The sequence below is a fragment of the Trachypithecus francoisi genome, unplaced genomic scaffold (assembly GCF_009764315.1).
Source record: "Trachypithecus francoisi isolate TF-2019V2 unplaced genomic scaffold, Tfra_2.0 Lachesis_group7, whole genome shotgun sequence".
In the NCBI taxonomy this organism is placed as follows: Eukaryota; Metazoa; Chordata; class Mammalia; order Primates; family Cercopithecidae; genus Trachypithecus; species Trachypithecus francoisi.
In genome coordinates this window covers 25,635,312-25,658,897 of record NW_022681472.1, presented here as the reverse complement: position 1 = coordinate 25,658,897, position 23,586 = coordinate 25,635,312, and the positions used below count along the sequence as shown (strand labels likewise).

The 23,586-nt window shown below is 41.2% G+C and overlaps 1 protein-coding gene across 12 annotated transcripts in view; it reads left to right on the top strand.

Moving 5' to 3' along the window:
* Window positions 1–23,586, top strand: part of NCOA2 (nuclear receptor coactivator 2) — a 306,182-nt gene that overhangs the window by 261,256 nt on the left and 21,340 nt on the right. For 10 of the 12 annotated variants that reach the window (XM_033202998.1, XM_033202999.1, XM_033202996.1 and 7 more), the window contains 4 exons: window positions 2,060–2,266; window positions 5,476–5,691; window positions 8,534–8,663; window positions 21,165–21,330. In XM_033202998.1, coding sequence (XP_033058889.1) covers window positions 2,060–2,266; window positions 5,476–5,691; window positions 8,534–8,663; window positions 21,165–21,330 — 719 coding nt within the window. The remainder of the gene's footprint in view (window positions 1–2,059; window positions 2,267–5,475; window positions 5,692–8,533; window positions 8,664–21,164; window positions 21,331–23,586) is intronic. The other 2 variants (XM_033203006.1, XM_033203007.1) reach the window with 1 other exon arrangement.

Genomic DNA, 23,586 nt, shown 5'->3' with positions numbered 1-23,586 from the left:
AGGAGTTCGAGACCAGCCTGGCCAACATGGTGAAACCCTATCTTTACTAAAAATACAAAAAATTTGCTGCGCATGATGGTGGGCACCTGTAATCCCAGCTACTCGGGAGGCTGAGGCAGGAGAATTGCTTGAATTCAGAAGGTGGAGATTGCAGTGAGCTGAGATCATGCCATTACACTCCAGCCTGGGCAACCAGAGCGAAACTCAGTCTCAAAAAAAAAAAGAAACACACTAGGCAGTCTATGCTCATTAGCCCTAGGGGAGGTAATGAAGGACTGTGTAGAATTCACCGTTTCTCTTCTTTCTGTAGCTCCTGATGGTATTCAGATTATTGATGGCAACCTGATAACCAAACCTGAGGAAGTCATGATTAAGCATGCACATAATTTCCATTCTCAGCCCTAATTTTTAAAAATATTTTATTTCTGTCATTGATGGTTAAGAACTTTTTCTTTTAAATATGCTATTTCAGACTGTTTATATAATTCAGGAAAAACAAAGTACTTGATATTATGTAATAAGTTACTATAATTTGTAATATCTTAGTATTTTAAATTTAATAATATTAACAAATTATAGGTTGTCAACGTGATGCTGGTCTAGTCCTTAGTACACAATAAATTCTTGTCAACTAGCTATAAAAATCGTATCAAATCCAAATGTGTCTAGAATTTAAAGAAGCTGTACTTTGAAAAGTAAGCAGGGCCCTACAGCTTTAATTTAATACTGCTTTAGGCAACAGAGTTCACACTTAAATTTTTAAACTTCTAATGAGAGTAACCACTTTTAATCTAATTCTAATCCTAGGAAAGCCCAGTTAAGAAGTGATATTCTAATATCCAAACCACATATGTATAGGTTTGGTGATGTATGTAAGAGATGTTTATAGCTTCATAGCTGTGAGAAAGCAGTACTCCTAAGTTTGAATATTATGACATGAAAAAAATTGGTTTAATTAGCAAATACAGTTATATATTTGAAATTACTATTGGGAGCCAGACATGGTGGCTCATGCCTGTAATCCCAGCACTTTGGGAGGCCAAGGCAGGAGGATCACTTGAGGCAAGAAGTTTGAGACCACCTTAGGCAATATAGTGTGACACTGTCTCTACAAAACAATTTTAAAATTAGCCAGGCCTGGTGGTATTTACCTGTAGTCCTAGCTACTCAGAAGGCTGAGACAGGAGGATCTCTTAAACCCAGGAGTTAAAAGCTGCAGTTACTACTGTGCTGCTACACTCCATCCGGGCAACAGAGCAAGACCGTGTATTTAAAAAAAAAAAAAAAAAAGGGCCGAGCACAGTGGCTCAGGCCTGTAATCCCAGCACTTTGGGAGGCGGAAGCAGACGGGTCACAAGGTCAAGAGATCGAGAACATCCTGGCCAACATGGTGAAACCCCGTCTCTACTAAAAATACAAAAATTAGCTGGGCGTGGTGGCGCGACTATAGCCCCAGCTACGCGGACGGCTAAGGCCAGAGAATTGCTTGAACCCTAGAGGCAGGCATTGCAGTGAGCCGAGATCGCGCCACTGCAGTCAAGTCTCTCGACAGAGCGAGACGAGACTCCGTCTCAAAAAAAAAAAAAAAAAAAGTTAGCGGAGCGTGGTAGTGCATGCCTGTAATCCAGCTACTTGGGAGGCTGAGGCAGGAGAATCTCTTGAACCTGGAAGACGGAGGTTGTAGTGAGCCGAGATCGCGCCATTGCACTCCAGCTTGGGCAACGAGAGCAAAACTCAGTCTCAGAATAAAAAAAGAGAGAGAATGAATGAATATTACTATTGGTGAGGAAGGTACATGGTAAATAATATATATGTGTTTGTTTTGTTTTGTTTTGTTTTGCAAGATCGTCAAGAATTAGAGATCGGTTGATTAGATCACACATCTATGCTTTGGGGTGCTGCATGTGTTTTTTGTCTGTGATTTTGTTTTTTGTCTAGGTAGTTGGTCTCTGACGTGCATACCTTTGTCATTTTACAGACATTGTCCCTAAACACTACTGTTAATATTATTTTCCATTATCCTATATTAACCTTCAATTTTCATTTGTTTTCTCCTTAGCTTTTAATAACCCACGACCAGGGCAACTGGGCAGGTTATTGCCAAACCAGAATTTACCACTTGACATCACATTGCAAAGCCCAACTGGTGCTGGACCTTTCCCACCAATCAGAAACAGTAGTCCCTACTCAGTGATACCTCAGCCAGGAATGATGGGTAATCAAGGGATGATAGGAAATCAAGGAAATTTAGGGAACAATAGCACAGGTAAGGGCTCAAATGCACTGTTACTTTATTGGTGGGTTATTTAATGGTATATTTATCCACATTAAACTAGTAGAATTTTTCAAGTGAACTTTTTATGTTAGAAAACATCTGAAAGTGAGAAAATTCTACAGATTTTCACTCTGAGAATGGCATATGGGAAAGCCTTTCCAGTGAGCTAACCATTTAATTCTGTGATTGTTACTTTTATGAGGTTTCCAACCATTAATCCTATAGCTGAGACTTATTTCACTTCTATCCCAGTTACTGTTCTAGGCATTGCAGGGTATATATAAAATTATTCCAGGGATAATTTACTGATACCCCCAAAACTTCTTATGTATTGATTATTTGTGTTTGGAGAATTTCAGAATAAGAGCTTAAAATTTAACCAACCTTTTATACTTCTAGGTGATAAAATTCTTATTCCAAAAAGTACTAATTAAAAATAAAGAACTTTAAACAGTAATATGCCTGGCCTAATAACTTTCAGATATGGTCCCCAGCTCCCTTTTGAAGATGTAGGAAGTTGCTTGTGATCAGGTTTGAACGTTGATCTGCTGTAATTTCACGTGTCCAGCAATTTGCGTAGGCACATTTCCTAGGTAATAGTCACTGTCTCAGTGGCCATTATATTCCCAAACTTACATCCAGTTCAGATTGGAAGTCATTGCAATAGCGTTGATTACTGTTGCTACCACATCCACATCCTGTACCCTGTAACATATTTTTATTAAGGCTATAGCAGGATGCTGAGTTTTCTAATGCAGAGCTGCTCACAGTTTATGCCTCTTTAGTCTCAATGAGTCACTAGAAACAAAGGCATGGAAAGAAATCTTTTAAGAAGAGTTTATAGTGGTGGGTGTTTTAACTCTTGGTATTTTATTTTTAGCCAAGCCTGTATCCCTGTACACATACTGAGTGCCGTTTAGACAGTTAACTGAATATAAGAGTTCAGTTTAAGGGGAAGACGTAGATTTTTAACTTTCTGTTGTTTGTAAGGAATTCATGAGAACTGTGAACTGGGCTGTATTAAGGTAACTTATTCCTTCAACAAATATTTATTGGGTGCCTGCCACGTGTGTCGTTCACTGACTGCTTCACTAATTATATAGTCATATTCATTTCATTAAATATTCAGTAAATAAAGATTAATTTAAAATTTAAGATAAATAAAATATTGATCTATGTAAAGTTCTGTAAGAGAAAAAGGAGCCATGACTTACTAAGGCTTACCAGCAAAATACAAGAAGATATGAGTTCTTGTAGGAATCTTCTGGAATTGAGAATAGGCCTGTATTAAACTCCCAGCAGCTGAGAGAGCACTGGTGTCCAGGCTGTGAAGATCATACAATACCCTCACGCTGTTTAAAAAAACATAGACTGGGCCAGGCATGGTGGCTCACACCTGTACTCCCAGCACTTTGGGAGGCCGAGGCAGGTGGATGACGAGGTCAGAAGTTCGAGACCATCCTGACCAACATGGTGAAACCTCGTCTCTACTAAAACAAAAATTAAACAGGTGTGGTGGCATGCACCTTAATCCCAGCTACTCAGGAGGCTGAGGCAGGAGAATCGCTTGAACTCAGGGGGCGGAAGTTGTAATGAGCCAAGATCGTGCAACTGCACTCCAGTCTGGACGACAGAGTGAGAATCCATCTCAAAAAAAAAAGAAAAAACACAGACTGAGAGGGACTTTCCCAGTTATCATTGCAGTACTATTGTTGAATTATGAATCATTCTCTTTTTTGCTTTCTAGACTTTCTATAATCTTGTCATATTATTTAGATAACAGATTTTTTAAAAAATAAAATCCCTTTTTCCCATAATATTTTTCTATAGTTCAAATCTAATTTTAAAATGTTTTCTAAATATGTGTTAATAGAATACCCTTCTAACTTTTTATTTTAGTTTAGTTTTGAAACAGAGTCTTACTTTGTCACCCAGGCTGGAGTACAGTGGTGCAATCACGGCTCAATACAGCCTCAACCTCCCAGACTCAAGTAATTCTCCCGCCTCAGCCTCCCGAGTAACTGGGACTACAGGCATCTGCCACCACGCCCAGCTAATTTTTATATTTTTTATAGAGACGAGGCTTCGCCGTGTTGCCCAGGCTGACCTCGAATTCCTGGGCTCAAACAGTCTGCCCACCTCAGCCTCCCTAAGTGCTGGGATTACAGACATGAGAGCGCCTGGCCTCTTAACTTTTTAAAATCTAACTGACTGCCTTTCACCCTTAATCATCGTCACAGCGCATTCTCATTTCATAAGTGAAGAAACGCCCACAATGCATGTTCATTTGTTAAATATACCCCATTTTTAGTTGTTTATCGTAATTAAAGAAAATGAAAGCAGCCATATATTTGAAAGCAGAACCTTTATGTATCCATCATTAAACACTTCAAAATGAAGAGACCTCATTTGAAGAGTTCCCCCTTTAGAATATCAAGTCTTAGCAAATGTTTGGCCATTACCAGCATCCTGGGGGCCAGGCCAGGACAGAGCAAACACAGTCCTGCTTAGGAGCGTTACGCTCTTATGTGTGGTCAGATAACTATTAACACCTCAAAAAGGAAGGGATTTTTACAAATCTGTCCTAACCCATTCTAGGTCTGTATAGTCAGGAATACAGTGGATACAAGGCAAAGAACTTGCAAGGCAAAGAACTACAGTAAATACGAGAAAGATCTATAATTTCTCCATTATTTAGAGGCTACTCTCGGTCAGTTTTGAAGTATACCCTGAAGGAGACTTGAGGATAAAGTCTTATGTAGACTTCAAGATATCTTCTATGATTATCGTTTATAATGAGAGTATTGATTATCAGTTTTTACCTTGTTCCTCTTAGCCTCTACCTCCCTTTTGGAAAGTAAAGCATTGACGTGTATATCAGCTAATGTGATTCACTTCCTGAGGAAGGAAGTTGGGGTTATCCACACGCCACGGCACCTGTTTCTAAGTACAAATGGGAACAATTTTAACAGCTTTTCTGAACTGTAAAGAGTGGCAAGTCCATGTTATGAAAACTGTGTAGTGATTGCCAATTCTTATTTCTTAGCCAAGGGCCCACATCTGGCGAATGAGAACATTAGCTATTGGATAAGTGTGAATTACAGAATGATTATTTTGTAGGGTAAGATCATCTGGTGTTCATACATGCTAAATATGTTTTCAGTTACTGCATCTCTCAGTTTTCTTTGGCTTGCATGCAGGAATGATGGGTAGCAGTGCTTCTCGGCCTACTATGCCATCTGGAGAATGGGCACCACAGAGTTCGGCTGTGAGAGTCACCTGTGCTGCTACCACCAGTGCCATGAACCGGCCAGTCCAAGGAGGTATGATTCGGAACCCAGCGGCCAGCATCCCCATGAGGCCCAGCAGCCAGCCTGGCCAAAGACAGACGCTTCAGTCTCAGGTCATGAATATAGGTAAGGCGGCTCTAGTGCTGTTTGCTTTTAACTTTTATGCTCTCTTAGACAAGAGGATCAGCTCCATAAGTTCTTTCAAGACATGCTTCTTATGTGCATTTTAGATAATCCTCCCCTGAAGCTGTCATAAGTGAGATTTTGCTGGAACTCTGTATGGAATCAGAATCTCAAAGGTTATATAAAAGAACCAACTACCTTTGAGATGTTTTATTTTTATTAAATTACCTAATTTCAACTTTTGGGGAGAAGTGAATTATAATGTCACACTATTAATAAAGAAATAGGCCGGGCGCAGTGGCTCACGCTTGTAATCCCAGCACTTTGGGAGGCCGAGGTGGCAGTATCACTTGAGGTCAGGAGTTCGAGACCAGCCTGGCCAACATGGTGAAACCCCATCTCTACTAAAATTACAAAAATTAGCTGGGCGTGGTGGTCGGCACCTGTAATCCCAACTACTCAGGATGCTGAGGCAGGAGAATCGCTTGAACCCAGGAGGTGGAGGGTGCCTTGAGCCAAGATGACACCACTGCAGTCAAAGCCTGGGCAATAGAGCAAGACTCCGTCTCAGAAAGAAATAATAATAGTTCAGTGGTACAGCAGTGGTTTCTAATGCTGTGTGATCATCAGAACAATATCAGGAACTTAAAATGCAGATTCCTGGGCCACCACCTAGATTGGTAAATCAGACTCTCCCAGACCCTCACTGAAGGTTACAGGGTTTTACAGAACATCTCACAGAATGTGAGGATTGCTAGAATTCTATTTGGAGACAGTTCACATATTATTAAAGTTGATGGTCTGATACATTATATGATACCATTTATATGAAATGTCCAGAGTGAGCAAATCTGTAGAGACAAAGTAAAGTAGTGGTTACCTAGGGCAAGGAGTTGAGGGGAGGGGCTCAGGTAGGAAGTAGGGAGTGACTCCTAATGAGTAATGGATTTCTTTTTGGTGGAATGAAAGTGTTCTGAAGTTGATTGTGGTGATGGCTGTACAACTCTGAATATACTAAAACTCATTGTACACTTTAAATACGTGAAGTGTATGTTATATGAATTACCTTTCAATAAAGCTGTTATATTTTAAAAATCAATGGTCTGTACAACTCATACTTGAGATTATGTCCTTTATCATTGCCATGTTAGCCCTCCTCTTGTACATTAGCATAATTCCAATATGTTAATGTTTATGTTCTTTTCATATACTTAGATATTGCACAATGAGGAAGAGCTAAATAATTCAAAAAAAGATGCCAGGCACTGTGGGAGGCTGAGGCAGGCAGATCACCTGACGTCAGGAGTTCAAAACCAGCCTGGCCAACATGGTGAAACCCCGTATCTACTAAAAAGACAAAAGTTAGCCAGGCGTGGTGGCGCACATCTGTAGTCCCAGCTACTCAGGAGGCTGAAGCAGGGGAATTGCTTGAACCCGGGAGGCAGAGGTTGCAGTGAGCTGTGATCACACCAGTGTACTCCAGCCTGGGCGACAGAGTGAGACTCCTTCTCAAAAAAAAAAAAAAAGATGCCAGGGTTGTTTTGACAAGACAAAGTATAGAATTTTCATCCTAACTTGGTGTTAGTTTTCTTACCTATTTAATTTTTCAGCATATTTTGGCTTATTGTTTCTCAGAGATGGCATTTACATTGCCTTACTACATTGAATGTACTTAATGAGTGGTTCTCAAACATAAATTTTTATAATTTGACAGCATGACAAATGCTAAAAACTGATTTCTATGCAAAATTAAATGAGAAATTTAAAAATATGTATTGATTAAAGATCATAATAGTACCTTATATCCAGAAATGCAATTTATTCTCAGTCTTCATTGAAGAGCATCTGGCTCTTGAGCTGGAAATACAGTTCTATAAGCTTTATTGTATAGCTGAGTTTCTCTGATTTTTAATGAACTCCAAAAGCCATGAATTCAACAGAAAATTATCTTTTGGAATGGAATACAGGTCTACAGATAATGATGATAATATAATTTTTAAAAGCTCATCTCATCCATTGGCTTTAAAGCCTTTCAAAGAACTTCGGAGACAGAGCGTGTGTGGGTTGTCTGGGCCTCCTTTCTGCTCTGCTCTTGCTCGGGTAAGGGAGCCAGCTGAAGTACAGTTAGTCGATGTTCAGGAGCCAACAGTCTTGACATGCTTCCTAGAAACATGGTCCAGCACCCTGATTCCCAGTCAGGGAGTGTCTGCAAGGCCCAAACTATTTTCATACTAATCCTTGAAACACTGTTGCCTTCTTCACTCTTACTATCGCCCAAGCGTATGGTAGAGTTTTCCAGAAATTTTACATGCTATATGATATCACGGCAGGTGAAATGCAAAAACAGATTTCACTCTATTCCATTAACCCAGGCATTAAAGCTATTTGCAGAAATGTAAAGCAATGCCAATAAAAGAATTTTTTAAGTTTTGCATTAAAAAATCTTATTTATTCCGCTCACTTGGATCTAGGAAAAAAACCTTTTATATTAACATATAATTCATTTATTGTGATTTTTAAATGAATCTACATTTCTCAATTTCAATTTCCAATACAGTAAATATCAATAAGATGTAACACACACGAACAAAAACTTTTTGAGTGTTTAGAGTCTTAAATGCTAAAGGTTTAGAACTGCTTGTCTAGATATTCTCTGAAATGGCCTTCATATTTATTGACTTCTATTTCAGAATCAGAATTTTATCTTCTTATTTTCACCTAGTTAATTATTACTGCTTCTGTGTTTTCCCTTTGTCATAAACCAGACATTTCACTTCATATTACATAGCAGAAATAAATGCTTCCTTGATTAAAGATGTAAGATTTCTTTCTTCTCCATTTCTAGGGCCATCTGAATTAGAGATGAACATGGGGGGACCTCAGTATAGCCAGCAACAAGCTCCTCCAAATCAGACTGCCCCATGGCCTGAAAGCATCCTGCCTATAGACCAGGCATCTTTTGCCAGCCAAAACAGGTGAGTCCTGAGCACCTAGGGTAGCCAGTTATTTTATACCTGTCCAGAAATTAATCTTTTCCTTTTGTGTAGTTGGTGCCTGACCAGTTTTGGTTTATTTGGACTATATTATCTACTACGCAGTGCATGAAGCGGAGGGGTGAATCCAGAAATCAGTATGACCTAGGACATGCCTTTAAAGAAGTTACAAATTAGATGGAAAATAAAATATGTATGCTGATAACTGTAATATTGAGGTAGTGTGCAGTATAAAAATCATAAGCCACGTTTCAGAAGATTATCCAACCAGGATGCTTGGAGAAGGCTTCAGAGTCTTGAAGAAAAGGTCTGATTTCAGATGGCAGAGATGACAGGAAGCCAGTTCAGCTGGTAAAAGCTACACATCACAGACCCAGAGTAAGGACTGCTATGAGTAGAATTGAGGCATTGGGTGACAGAGGAAGAACCTCAGGCGGCGTGGCTCATCCCAAACTGGCTGCCAAGGGCAGTGGGAGGTGCGTGCTGTGTAGACAGGGAAGCGCGCCCCAGGTAGATAGCCATTACTGTTGCTCTCGGAACTGCTGTCATACCTGGAGGTGGTGATTTCTCACAGTCCCTCTTGTTCTTTGATTCTGATTTCATGACATCAGTGAATGGTAGGCTATTTCTAGATATGTTTATTTGATATGTTAGAAACACACCCATTTCCATGGAAAGTTAAATATAACACAGGACAAATGTATAATAATTAAATCCACCACCTGATAGTTGTTTTTGGATGAAATGTCAAAGATTAATTTTTAGGAAGAACTAGGCCCAAAATTAGGATTTTTGGTGTTGCCCAAATAGGAGGAGAGCTCTGTTAAAACAAAAATGGAGCCGGGCGCGGTGGCTCACACCTGTAATCCCAGCACTTTGGGAGGTTGAGACGGGTAGATCACCTGAGGTTGGGAGTTTGAGACCAGCCTGACCAACATGGAGAAACCCTGTCTCTACTAAAAATACAAACAATTAGCCAGGTATGGTAGTGCATGCCTGTAATCCCAGATACTCAGGAGGCTAAGGCAGGAGAATCACTTGAACCCAGAAGGCAGAGGTTGCAGTGAGCCGAGATCGCACCTTTGCACTCCAGCCTGGGCAACAGGAGCGAAACTCCATCTCAAAAAAAAAAAAAAATGGAAGCAAGTCCAGAATTATGCTTGGTCCAGTAATAGAGTCAGCATGTTAGGTTTGCTGTGCAAGTGTCTGTGACTCAGCACTGCCCTAGCATGTCGTTGTTTCTGTTACCATCAGTTAGGTTTTTTGCATAAGCACTGTGGACAAAACATTTTCATTACCTTTAAAGTTATTTCAGTTTTTCTAGCCACTCTCACATTTTTATTTTAAATAATTCAGTGTGGAAGAAACTTACGACCGGCTTTATGGTAATCTTATTGTCATAGAAATTCAGAAGTAATGGGTAATAAAGGTTCTAACTATGTCTCTCTTTTGAAATAAAAGAAGAGCAGTGCTTTTTAAAAATCCCCTTTATAAGCATCACAGTTAATGTTTAGGAACAGGCTGTTTAATGTTTGATGAATCCAGCCTTAGTTTATGTACACATTTCAAAAAGATAGTAGTTTAGCCCTTAAATCTGTAACATTCACATATTCATTTATTTATAGCTAATTTCCACTTTTAGTTCCATTATGGGTTTTTTTTTTCCTTCATTCATCTGGTATATAAAAGAGTTCTTTATAATATAGTCAAAAATTTATAGATGACTTTTAAAGATTTCTGTTGGTTTTATTAAAGGGATTTTCTCTTGAAATACAATAGCTGTCTTTCATGAAAGACTTCCTTTTGCATTAAGTTCACAATTTGAGGGATTTTTGTTTTGAGACAGAGTCTCACTTTGCTGCCCAGGCTGGAGTGCAGTGGCGTGATCTCGGCTCACTGCAACCTCCACCTCCTGGGTTCAAGTGATTGTCCTGCCTCAGCCTCCCAAGTAGCTGGGGTTACAGGCACCCGGCTAATTTTTGTATTTATAGTAGAGACAGGCTTTTGCCATGTTGGCCAGGCTGGTCTTGAACTCCTGACCTCAGGTAATTCACCTGCCTCAGCCTTCCAAAGTGCTGGGATTACAGGTGTGAGCCACCACGCCAGGCCTAAGTTCACAATTTTAATTTGATTTTCTCCTGTTTGAAATGTATCTGTTAAGTAAGGTTTCTTTTGTTGACTATTTCTCATCATTCAGTAGCTGCTGCTTTTTTACAGAATTTTAATAATACTTTTGAAAAGTGAAGAAATGGTAATGTTATGGTTTCTCAAACAGGTGCTGAGAATTTGACCTAATTCTCCTTCTTATTCCCATACTTAATGACCTACTAGTCCACAAATAAACATGTAGACTTTAAGGTATGGGATTTCTATTGATATCAGGATCTCTTCTCTGCTTGTTTATTACCTATTATTTTGCATCAGCCTGGGGCCTGTGTTATTTTTCCCTTTATTACTCTGAATTCCATTCTCGTCTTAATATTATATTTATTATATTTATCTGTCAGATACTATCCAGGTTGTAACTATATGTAATTGCCCAAAATGTAGGAAAATAATTTCTTCATTGTGTTAGTGGCCATTTATAAAGTTAGGATTGGGAGTCTGGATCAGTATTTTTTTCTGTTAGCAAGCATATTATGACATCTCTAAGGGAAGTGATACCACTCACGATATGCCCAAATTTGTAACACCAAGCCACAAGACAGTATGTATTTCTGAATATAAAAGTGGTTTTTAATGTATTGTAGCTCAGCCAAATTAGGAACCTCTTGTTTTCATCCGCTAGAAACTTACTGCGCCTATACTGTGTTTATGTTCAAGCACTGGGCCAAAAAGACGGGTAGAGGATGCAATGCTTGCCCCTTGTGAGCATGGTGTGTAGTTGCGTTTTTAACGTAAATTGTTAGTATTAATTCAGCATAGCACAGTAAGTGGTTTAATGCTGAGAGGAGAAAGCGGGGCGGTCTGTGAGGAGATGGGTGGCGCCCCAATGGAAAGTAGACCCTCAGCTGGGGAAGCGCATGGGAAGGATGGGGTAAATGACAAGGTCTTGGTTTTCTGGTGGTATGAATAGCATCTTTTGGAGAAAGATCAGCTGCCCATGATAGCTGGGGCTCACAGGGAAGGCATGAACATAAGTTTCGGAAGGTTAGGCATTATCAAAGGCATGTGTCCTTGAATTCCACCACCACTACCACCCCATTCCAGGGGCATTTTCCTGGAAGAGCTGAAGAACCACATAAGAATTCTGCGTAGGGCCTGTTTGCTCAGTAAAGTGTGCTTTGGGAATGGGAACCTGAGAGCATCATATTAGAATCAGAGATATCATGCAAGCAGGAAAGTTGTTGGCAAAGTGTCCTGAGAGTCCCAGCTTGTGTTGAAGAGGGCCTTGACCAAGTGGGACAGCCTGGATGCACTGTTTAACTTTTTAATCTCTGCATTCATTTGGGGTTTTTTTAATTAAAAAAGAAAACCATGTAACAAAAAGTGATTTTATGATGTAGGAAATTGTTTAAATTCAAATGATTGTTTTAGTTTTTTGTTAATACGCATTTGGCTCTATTGCTGGTCTGTCAAGGTGGAGTGGTCTTACAAAGGCACAAGACAGTGCCTGCCTCCTTCTGACAGTGGGTTTCTGCCAGATGTGAGGCTGGGAAGTCTGCTTGTGCCACCTGCATGCATTAGATTTCACACGAGCCTGCCATCACTGAATACATTTGGGATGGGAGGGTTGCATATGAATGCATCTTCCAAAGAAACAAGTTGAAAATGACAAAATCGGGGGCGGAGCAAGATGGCCGAATAGGAACAGCTCCAGTCTCCAACTCCCAGCGCGAGCGACACAGAAGACCGGTGATTTCTGCATTTTCAACTGAGGTACTGGGGTCATCTCACTAGGGAGTGCCGGACAATTGGTGCTGGTCAGCTGCTGCAGCCTGACCAGCCAGAGCTGAAGCAGGGCGAGGCATCGCCTCACCTGGAAGCGCAAGGGGGAAGGAAATCCGTTTTCCTAGCCAGGGGAACTGAGACACACAACACCTGGAAAATCGGGTAACTCCCACCCCAATACTGCGCTTTAAGGAAACAGGCACAGGAGGAGAATATATCCCACACCTGGCCGGGAGGGTCCCACGCCCACGGAGCCTCCCTCACTGCTAAATCAGCAGTCTGCGGCGATCTATCCGCAAGGCAGCAGCGAGGCTGGGGGAGGGGCGCCCGCCATTGCTGAGGCTTAAGTAGGTAAAGCCACTGGGAAGCTCGAACTGGGTGGAGCTCACAGCAGCTCAAGGAAGCCTGCCTGTCTCTGTAGACTCCACCTCTGGGGACAGCCCACAGCTGAAGTCCAATAGGGGAAGCAGCGGGGGCCGGTGCAGACGCGAACGACTCTGTCTGACAGCTTTGGGGAGAGCCGTGGATCTCCCAACGCGGAGGTTGAGATCCGAGAACGGACAGACTGCCTGCTCAGGTGGGTCCCTGACCTCTGAGTAGCCTAGCTGGGAGACATCCCCCACTAGGGGCAGTCTGACACCCCACACCTCACAGGGTGGAGTCACCCCTGAGAGGAAACTTCCAAAGGAAGAATCAGACAGGTACACTCACTGTTCAGCAATATTCTATCTTCGGCAACCTCTGCTGCTGATAACCAGGCAAACAGGGTCTGGAGTGGACCTCAAGCAATCTCCAACAGACCAACAGACAGTCCTTCTGACTGTCAGACGGAAAACTATCAAACAGGAAGGACACCTATACCAAAACCCCATCAGTACGTCACCATCATCAAAGACCAGAGACAGATAAAACCACAAAGATGGGGAAGAAGCAGGGCAGAAAAGCTGGAAATTCAAAAAATAAGAGCGCATCTCCCCCTGCAAAGGAGCGCAGCCCATCGCCAGCAACGGATCAAAGCTGGTCAGAGAATGACTTTGACGAGATGAGAGAAGAAGGCTTCAGTCCATCAAACTTCTCAGAGCTAAAGGAGGAATTACGTACCCAGCGCAAAGAAACTAAAAATCTTGAAAAAAGAGTGGAAGAATTGACAGCTAGACTAATTAATGCAGAGAAGATCATAAACGAAATGACAGAGATGAAAACCATGACATGAGAAATACGTGACAAATGCACAAGCTTCAGTAACCGACTCGATCAACTGGAAGAAAGAGTATCAGCGATTGAGGATCAAATGAATGAAATGAAGTGAGAAGAGAAACCAAAAGAAAAAAGAAGAAAAAGAAATGAACAAAGCCTGCAAGAAGTATGGGATTATGTAAAAAGACCAAATCTACGTCTGATTGGGGTGCCTGAAAGTGAGGGGGAAAATGGAACCAAGTTGGAAAACACTCTTCAAGATATCATCCAGGAGAACTTCCCCAACCTAGTAGGGCAGGCCAACATTCAAATTCAGGAAATACAGAGAACGCCACAAAGATACTCCTCCAGAAGAGCAACTCCAAGACACATAATTGCCAGATTCACCAAAGTTGAAATGAAGGAAAAAATCTTAAAGGCAGCCAGAGAGAAAGGTCAGGTTACCCACAAAGGGAAGCCCATCAGACTAACAGCAGATCTCTCAGCAGAAACTCTACAAGCCAGAAGAGAGTGGGGGCCAATATTCAACGTTCTTAAAGAAAAGAATTTTCAACCCAGAATTTCATATCCAGCCAAACTAAGTTTCATCAGTGAAGGAGAAATAAAATCCTTTACAGATAAGCAAATGCTTAGAGATTTTGTCACCACCAGGCCTGCCTTACAAGAGACCCTGAAGGAAGCCCTAAACATGGAAAGGAACAACCGCTACCAGTCATCGCAAAAACATGCCAAAATGTAAAGACCATCGAGGCTAGGAAGAACTGCATCAACTAACGAGCAAAATAACCAGTTAATATCATAATGACAGGATCAAGTTCACACATAACAATATTAACCTTAAATGTAAATGGACTAAATGCTCCAATTAAAAGACACAGACTGGCAAACTGGATAAAGAGTCAAGACCCATCAGTCTGCTGTATTCAGGAGACCCATCTCACATGCAGAGACATACATAGGCTCAAAATAAAGGGATGGAGGAAGATCTACCAAGCAAATGGAGAACAAAAAAAGCAGGGGTTGCAATCCTAGTCTCTGATAAAACAGACTTTAAACCATCAAAGATCAAAAGAGACAAAGAAGGCCATTACATCATGGTAAAGGGATCAATTCAACAGGAAGAGCTAACTCTCCTAAATATCTATGCACCCAATACAGGAGCACCCAGATTCATAAAGCAAGTCCTTAGAGACCTACAAAGAGACTTAGACTCCCATACAATAATAATGGGAGACTTCAGCACTCCACTGTCAACATTAGACAGATCAACGAGACAGAAAGTTAACAAGGATATCCAGGAATTGAACTCATCTCTGCACCAAGCGGACCTAATAGACATCTATAGAACTCTCCACCCCAAATCAACAGAATATACATTCTTCTCAGCACCACATCGCACTTATTCCAAAATTGACCACATAATTGGAAGTAAAGCACTCCTCAGCAAATGTACAAGAACAGAAATTATAACAAACTGTCTCTCAGACCACAGTGCAATCAAACTAGAACTCAGGACTAAGAAACTCAATCCAAACCGCTCAACTACATGGAAACTGAACAACCTGCTCCTGAATGACTACTGGGTACATAACGAAATGAAAGTAGAAATAAAGATGTTCTTTGAAACCAGTGAGAACAAAGATACAACATACCAGAATCTCTGGGACACATTTAAAGCAGTGTGTAGAGGGAAATTTATAGCACTAAGATGCCCACAAGAGAAAGCAGGAAAGATCTAAAATTGACACTTTAACATCACAATTAAAAGAACTAGAGTGGCAAGAGCAGACACATTCAAAAGCTAGCAGAAGGCAAGAAATAACTAAGATCAGAGCAGAACTGAAGGAGATAGAGACACAAAAAACCCTCCAAAAAATCAATGAATCCAGGAGTTGGTTTTTTGAAAAGATCAACAAAATTGACAGACCGCTAGCAAGACTAATAAAGAAGAAAAGAGAGAGGAATCAAATAGACGCAATAAAAAATGATATAGGGGATATCACCACTGACCCCACAGAAATACAAACAACCATCAGAGAATACTATAAATGCCTCTACGCAAATCAACTAGAAAATCTAGAAGAATGGATAATTTCCTGGACACTTACACTCTCCAAGACTAAACCAGGAAGAAGTTGAATCCCTGAATAGACCAATAGCAGGCTCTGAAATTGAGGCAACAATTAATAGCCTACCCACGAAAAAAAGTCCAGGACCAGATGGATTCACAGCTGAATTCTACCAGAGGTACAAGGAGGAGCTGGTACCATTCCTTCTGAAACTATTCCAATCAATAGAAAAAGAGGGAATCCTCCCTAACTCTTTTTATGAGGCCAACATCATCCTGATACCAAAGCCTGGCAGAGACACAACAAAAAAAGAGAATTTTAGACCAATATCCCTGATGAACATCGATGCAAAAATCCTCAATAAAATACTGGCAAACCGGATTCAGCAGCACATCAAAAAGCTTATCCACCATGATCAAGTGGGCTTCATCCCTGGGATGCAAGGCTGGTTCAACATTCACAAATCAATAAACGTAATCCAGCATATAAACAGAACCAAAGACAAGAACCACATGATTATCTCAATAGATGCAGAAAAGGCTTTTGACAAAATTCAACAGCCCTTTATGCTAAAAACGCTCAATAAATTCGGTATTGATGGAACGTACCTCAAAATAATAAGAGCTATTTATGACAAACCCACAGCTAATATCATACTGAATGGGCAAAAACTGGAAAAATTCCCTTTGAAAACTGGCACAAGACAGGGATGCCCTCTCTCACCACTCCTATTCAACATAGTGTTGGAAGTTCTGGCTAGGGCAATCAGGCAAGAGAAAGAAATCAAGGGTATCCAGTTAGGAAAAGAAGAAGTCAAATTGTCCTTGTTTGCAGATGACATGATTGTATATTTAGAAAACCCCATTGTCTCAGCCCAAAATCTCCTTAAGCTGATAAGCAACTTCAGCAAAGTCTCAGGATACAAAATTAATGTGCAAAAATCACAAGCATTCTTATACACCAGTAACAGACAAGCAGAGAGCCAAATCATGAATGAACTTCCATTCACAATTGCTTCTCAAAGAGAATCAAATACCTAGGAATCCAGCTTACAAGAGATGTAAAGGACCTCTTCAAGGAGAACTACAAACCACTGCTCAGTGAAATCAAAGAGGACACAAACAAATGGAAGAACATACCATGCTCATGGATAGGAAGAATCAATATCGTGAAAATGGCCATACTGCCCAAGGTTATTTATAGATTCAATGCCATCCCCATCAAGCTACCAATGACTTTCTTCACAGAATTGGAAAAAACGGCTTTAAAGTTCATATGGAACCAAAAAAGAGCCCGCATTGCCAAGACAATCCTAAGTCAAAAGGACAAAGCTGGAGGTGTCACGCTACCTGACTTCAAACTATACTACAAGGCTACAGTAACCAAAACAGCATGGTACTGGTACCACAACAGAGATATAGACCAATGGAACAGAACAGAGTCCTCAGAAATAATACCACACATCTACAGCCATCTGATCTTTGACAAACCTGAGAGAAACAAGAAATGGGGAAAGGATTCCCTATTTAATAAATGGTGCTGGGAAAATTGGCTAGCCATAAGTAGAAAGCTGAAACTGGATCCTTTCCTTACCCCTTATATGAAGATTAATTCAAGATGGATTAGAGACTTAAATGTTAGACCTAATACCATAAAAACCCTAGAAGAAAATCTAGGTAGTACCATTCAGGACATAGGCATGGGCAAGGACTTCATGTCTAAAACACCAAAAGCAACGGCAGCAAAAGCCAAAATTGACAAATGGGATCTCATTAAACTAAAGAGCTTTTGCACAGCAAAAGAAACTACCATCAGAGTGAACAGGCAACCTACAGAATGGGAGAAAATTTTTGCAACCTACTCATCTGACAAAGGGCTAATATCCAGAATCTACAAAGAACTCAAACAAATATACAAGAAAAAAACAACCCCATCAAAAAGTGGGGAAAGGATATGAGCAGACATTTCTCAAAAGAAGACATCCATACAGCCAACAGACACATGAAAAAATGCTCATCATCACTCGCCATCAGAGAAATGCAAATCAAAACCACAATGAGATACCATCTCACACCAGTCAGAATGGCAATCATTAAGAAGTCAGGAAACAACAGGTGTTGGAGAGGATGTGGAGAAATAGGAACACTTTTACACTGTTGGTGGTATTGTAAACTAGTTCAACCATTATGGAAAACAGTATGGCGATTCCTCAAGGATCTAGAACTAGATGTACCATATGACCCAGCCATCCCACTACTGGGTATATACCCAAAGGATTATAAATTACTCTACTACAAAGACACATGCACACGTATGTTTATTGCGGCACTATTCACAATAGCAAAGACTTGGAATCAACCCAAATGTCCATCTGTGACAGACTGGATTAAGAAAATGTGGCATATATACACCATGGAATACTATGCAGCCATCAAAAAGGATGAGTTTGCGTCCTTTGTAGGGACATGGATGCAGCTGGAAACCATCATTCTTAGCAAACTATCACAAGAAGAGAAAACCAAACATCGCATGTTCTCACTCATAGGTGGGAACTGAACAATGAGATCACTTGGACTGGGGAAGGGGAACATCACACACTGGGGCCTATCATGGGGAGGGGGGAGGAGGGAGGGATTGCACTGGGGAGTTATACATGATATAAATGATGAATTGATGGGTGCTGACGAGTTGATGGGTGCAGCACACCAACATGGCATAAGTATACATATGTAACAAACCTGCACGTTATGCACATGTACCCTAGAACTTAAAGTATAATAAAAAAAAAAAAAAAAAAAAAAGAAATTGTAAAATGCATCTACAATAGCACTTAAATAAAAATTTTCAGCACTGATAAAAAAAAAGAAAATGACAAAATCTAGGTAAAGAAAATCCTTTAATGCCTAACTTAACTAGCATTTTTAGGAAATGAGGTTGCTGCCTAAGAGAAGTTGGTAAATAGCTGACATTACTCTTGACTAACTTGAACTGTTTTATGGAACTCCTGCCACATTCATGTTTGTTGGCCTCTCCTCATTGAGGAATCTCCTTCCCTCTTTGCTATCATGACAGACAGTTCAGTGGTTTCTCCCTCTCCTGACTGCTTTTCTGCATCTGCTTCTTCCGCCCCCTCCCTAAGTGTAGCAGTAGTGGAGCAGTCTGATCACGTTTGGTTTAAAGAAAGTTCTAGGAGAGTGTGGGCTGTAGAGAAGCAGGAGGAAAGAGTCAGCAAGCTCCCAGCATGTGTGACTTTGTGAAGCCCAGTAGTGACAAGAAAGGGGCAGGAGTGGAAAGAGCACTTGCCTCTCAGGGGTCTGGATGGGTCCCTTAGGAATGCAAGGAGCTCCTGCAGCCAGGAAGTCGGGGAAGCAGGTGAGGAGTGGCCTCAAGGGACCCTCATCTGGACAATTTCCAAGTTACTAGAGGTGAGTAGAGAGAATAGGTTGTTATTAATGCATTCCTTTATGACCATTTGAAATTAATTGTTGGTTTCAGTGCTAGCACTTCAGTGTTTCAGGATTCTAAGCCAAAATAGCATATTAGAGCATTTAAAAACCACATGGCATATTGAACTGTGTTAATAGGTAACTTCATTTCTTGATAAGTTTGTTCTCACTTGCTTAAGAATGAGTTTGCTCATCTATAAACTTTTTGTTTGTTTTTTAATCTATAAACGTTTATTTTCTCCAAAACATCATGTAGTGACTCTAAGAGTACAAAATAGACTTTTGGTAAAGTACAAATACCATTTTCCCTTTTAGTATTCAGGCAACTCAGAAGCTCTTTTTTAAAAGCCTCCTCTAGGCTAGATGTGGTGGCTCACGCCTGTTATCCCAGCACTTGGGAGGCCAAGATGGGAGGATTGCTTGAGTCCAGGAGTTCAAGACCAGCCTGGGCAATGTAGCAAGACCCCATCTCTACAAAAAATTTACAAAAATTAGCCAAGCTTGGTGGCACACATCACATCTGTAGTCCCAGCTACTCAGGAGGCTGAGGTAGAAGGATTCCTTTAGCCCACACTCTCCTAAAGTTCAAGGATGTAGTGTGCAATAATTGTGCCTGTGAAAAGCTACTGCACTCCAGCCTGGGCAACATCATGAAACCCTGTCTACCAAAAAAAAAAAAAAGTAGCAGCCACTTGTGGTGGCATATACCTATAGTACTAGCTACTCAGGAGGGTGAGGCCAGAGGATCACTTGAGCCCAGTGAGCCATGATGGCATCACTGCACACACTCACACACACACACACACACACACACACCCCCCTCCTCTACTCTGACAATTAATTTAAATGTATAGGAGTTGTATGTACCATGTAATCTAGAGTTTAGTGTTCTGATTTTATCACCAATTATCTTATATAATAACATATAATTTGCATGTTCATGATCCACTTTCCTTATGTACCTAATGCAGGAAGGCTAACACGTACGCTTCTTGAGGGTTTTAATGTTTTCAGGCCAGGTTATCTGTTAACAGGTTAACTCACACCTGTTATCCCAGCACTTAGGGAGACCGAAGTGGGTGGATCGCTTGAGCTCAGGAGTTCGAGACCAGCCTGAGTAACATGGCGAAACACCATCTCTACAAAAAATTAGCCAGGCGTGGTGGTGCGTGCCTGTAGTCCCAGCTACTTGGATGCTGAAGTGGGAGGATCACCTAAGCCTGGGAGGTCGAGGCTGCAGTAAGCCATGATCATACCACTGCGCTCCAGCCTGGGCAATGAAGTGAGACCCTATCTCAGAAAAAAATACATGTTTTCAAGGCCTGCTTGTGCATGACTAAGAAATTTCCTATCAGCCCAGCCAAATTTAATCTAGCTGCAGCTGAGTTCAAGAAAATTAATGCAGCTCTGATGCCCCTAGTTCTTTGTCTCTCCCAAGTGGGTCATCCCAGCTTCCTGTAGGGTAAGAATCTTAAGTCAATCAGTGATTCCTACTAAAGTGCAGAAAAGTCCTTTGGTTCCTTCAATGCCAAGTAAATATTTACATGCTTGAGCAGTCAGTGTGGGTTGGTGAGCCCTGGACTTGCACAGATCCATGTGGACCTCACCTCACCAAGCCTCAGCTTTGCAAGCCATGAAGTGGGACCAATAGAAATAGAAATCATACCTTAAACGTCTGGATTTGTGTCTGGCCTGTATTGGGCACTGAATAAAGTGTATCAAATATTTCAGACTGTCCTTTTGTTCTGTGTTGAGTTGGGACGGTAGTTTGTTGCAACGACCCTGGAAGTCAATTGATACTTTCACCTTTGAGATAAAAAATGTGTTCTCTAATCAACTAGCTTTTCCACTGGCCCAAGATAACATTTCTGTCTTTACAGGCAGCCGTTTGGCAGTTCTCCAGATGACTTGCTGTGTCCACATCCTGCAGCTGAGTCTCCGAGTGATGAGGGAGCTCTTCTGGACCAGCTCTATCTGGCCCTGCGGAATTTTGATGGCCTGGAGGAGATTGATAGAGCCTTGGGAATACCCGAACTGGTCAGCCAGGTATGCGCAGAAGGGCAGCAGGTGGGGGCCAAGCGCTGTCACGGGCACAGAGGTGTCTGTTTTCTGTTTGCAGGTACTCCGCGGTCTGCTTTTTAGAATATACTGTTTTTTTTACCTCAAAACAGGCTGGCCGTGTTTCTTCCTCCCCTTTCCTTGTAACCCTCACATAAACTTTTGCCTGAGAATGGAGAGCACTGAGAATGAGCTTTGCATACAGTTCAAGTTAGCAGAAAGACACAAACTCAAGTCCAGTTCACCTGGTGTCCATCCTTGCTGACAGGGAAGGACATACAAGATACAGAGAAACCACAAACAGCACATTGCTGCCTTCTGACCTAGGACGCTTCCCCCTGGGCTTCCAGCTGGTGTGAGTGTCTGTAGTCGTGACCACTGCATTCATTTCACACCTGTGGGCCAGTGATAGGAAGCTGTTTGTGCTAAAAGAATACTTTCCACATAAGTTAGCAGAAGTCGTTTTACAGGTAGCTGCAACTCTTTCATCATTTTTCCCTTTAAAAATGGTGGGCTCGCCGGGCGCGATGGCTCAAGCCTGTAATCCCAGCACTTTGGGAGGCCGAGACAGGCGGATCACGAGGTCAAGAGATCGAGACCATCCTGGCTAACACGGTGAAACCCCGTCTCTACTAAAAATACAAAAAAAAAAAAAAACTAGGCGGGCAAGGTGGCGGGCGCCTGTAGTCCCAGCTACTCGGGAGGCTGAGGCAGGAGAATGGCGTAAACCCGGGAGGCGGAGCTTGCAGTGAGCTGAGATCTGGCCACTGCACTCCAGCCCGGGCGACAGAGCAAGACTCCGTCTCAAAAAAAAAAAAAAAAAAAAGGGGGGGGGGTGGGCTCAACCTTTCACTTATGGTTTAGTCCAGGAGTTCAAGGATATAGTGTGCAATGATTGTGCCTGTGAAAAGCTACTACACTCCAGCCTGGGCAACATAATGAAACCCTGTCTCTACCAAAAAAATAAAATAAAATGTAGCAACCAGTTGTGGTGGCACACACCTATAGTCCTAGCTATAGTTCCTTTCATTTATGGTTTAGCCCACCATAATTTGGGGGATATTTAAGCGTAAATGGGAATATAAAAAAGTTAACTAATCTTAGTGAGCTTATTTAGCTTTCTTCTTCCAAGTAATTAGTTGATTACTATAAAAAAGTAAGTCCCTGCTTTTAGAGTACCTGATAGCTATGATATAATAAATAACCTAACATAGTCCCTTGAAAGAACAAAACACTATCTGAACTGGCTGCACAGCTAACTTTGTGTGAAGCAGTGCAGCCTGGCTTGCTGTGTAAAGAGTAACCCAGAAAAACCATCGCGTTCTAGTTACTGTTTTCCTCCTTACTTAGCATGAATCATCTTTATTTCTTACTGCCAAAAAGTACCTGCCAGTGTCCAGTCTACTACTTGGCCATATGACGTGTCATCGTCTTTCTGAGAGAAAGGTGATGCAGAGTCATTGGAGACTTCTCTGAAACATTAAAATTAGTCTTATCATAATTCCCACAGTTGAGCAGACACAGGTGGGAGTTATGACTTATCAATTCATATTGAAAACAGCAGAATGGAAAGAAATGACTTGAGGTTACATGATATAACCTAAAATAAATTAAGAAAGGAAAATGGAGTTTAAATATTTCCTGTGTGACTGGTTTGCTTTGTCTTCAGTGATAGTTAGAATTTAGCACTCAGTACTATTTTATCCTTGAGTTTGTCTAAGTGACATTTTAAAATGTGATCCGTGGAGTTGCTGAGTGATTTGTAATGTTATCAAAACAGGTGTCATGTCATTTAATATTTTTAGTCCGTTTTTCACTCATTTCTGTTATTTCTATTTTGTCTCATCAAATCCACCATCATTATAACATTGTCATGAAACTGAATTATAGAAATATGATTATTAGGTAGAGTTGAGGGAAGTATAGAATGCAAATTATTCATATTCATATTTAAGTTCTGAGATAGTTTTGTGTGTGTAGTTAGAGCAGTAATTCAGCAATGAATGGTTTCCTCTGCTTAGGCTCCATCGCCATGTTTAGAATTAACACAGGGAGGGCAGTGGGCCCCTGGCTGTCACAGGCTGGCCCTAGGGCTGTGCTGATCAGAGCTCAGGTTTCCAGGCGGCTCCAGCACTACATGGGTAGACGGTTTTCAAGAAGGCCTAGGACAACACTGAGCTAAAGAAAACTTGAGGCCGGGCGCGTTGGCTCACTCCTGTAATCCCAGCACTTTGAGAGGTCAAG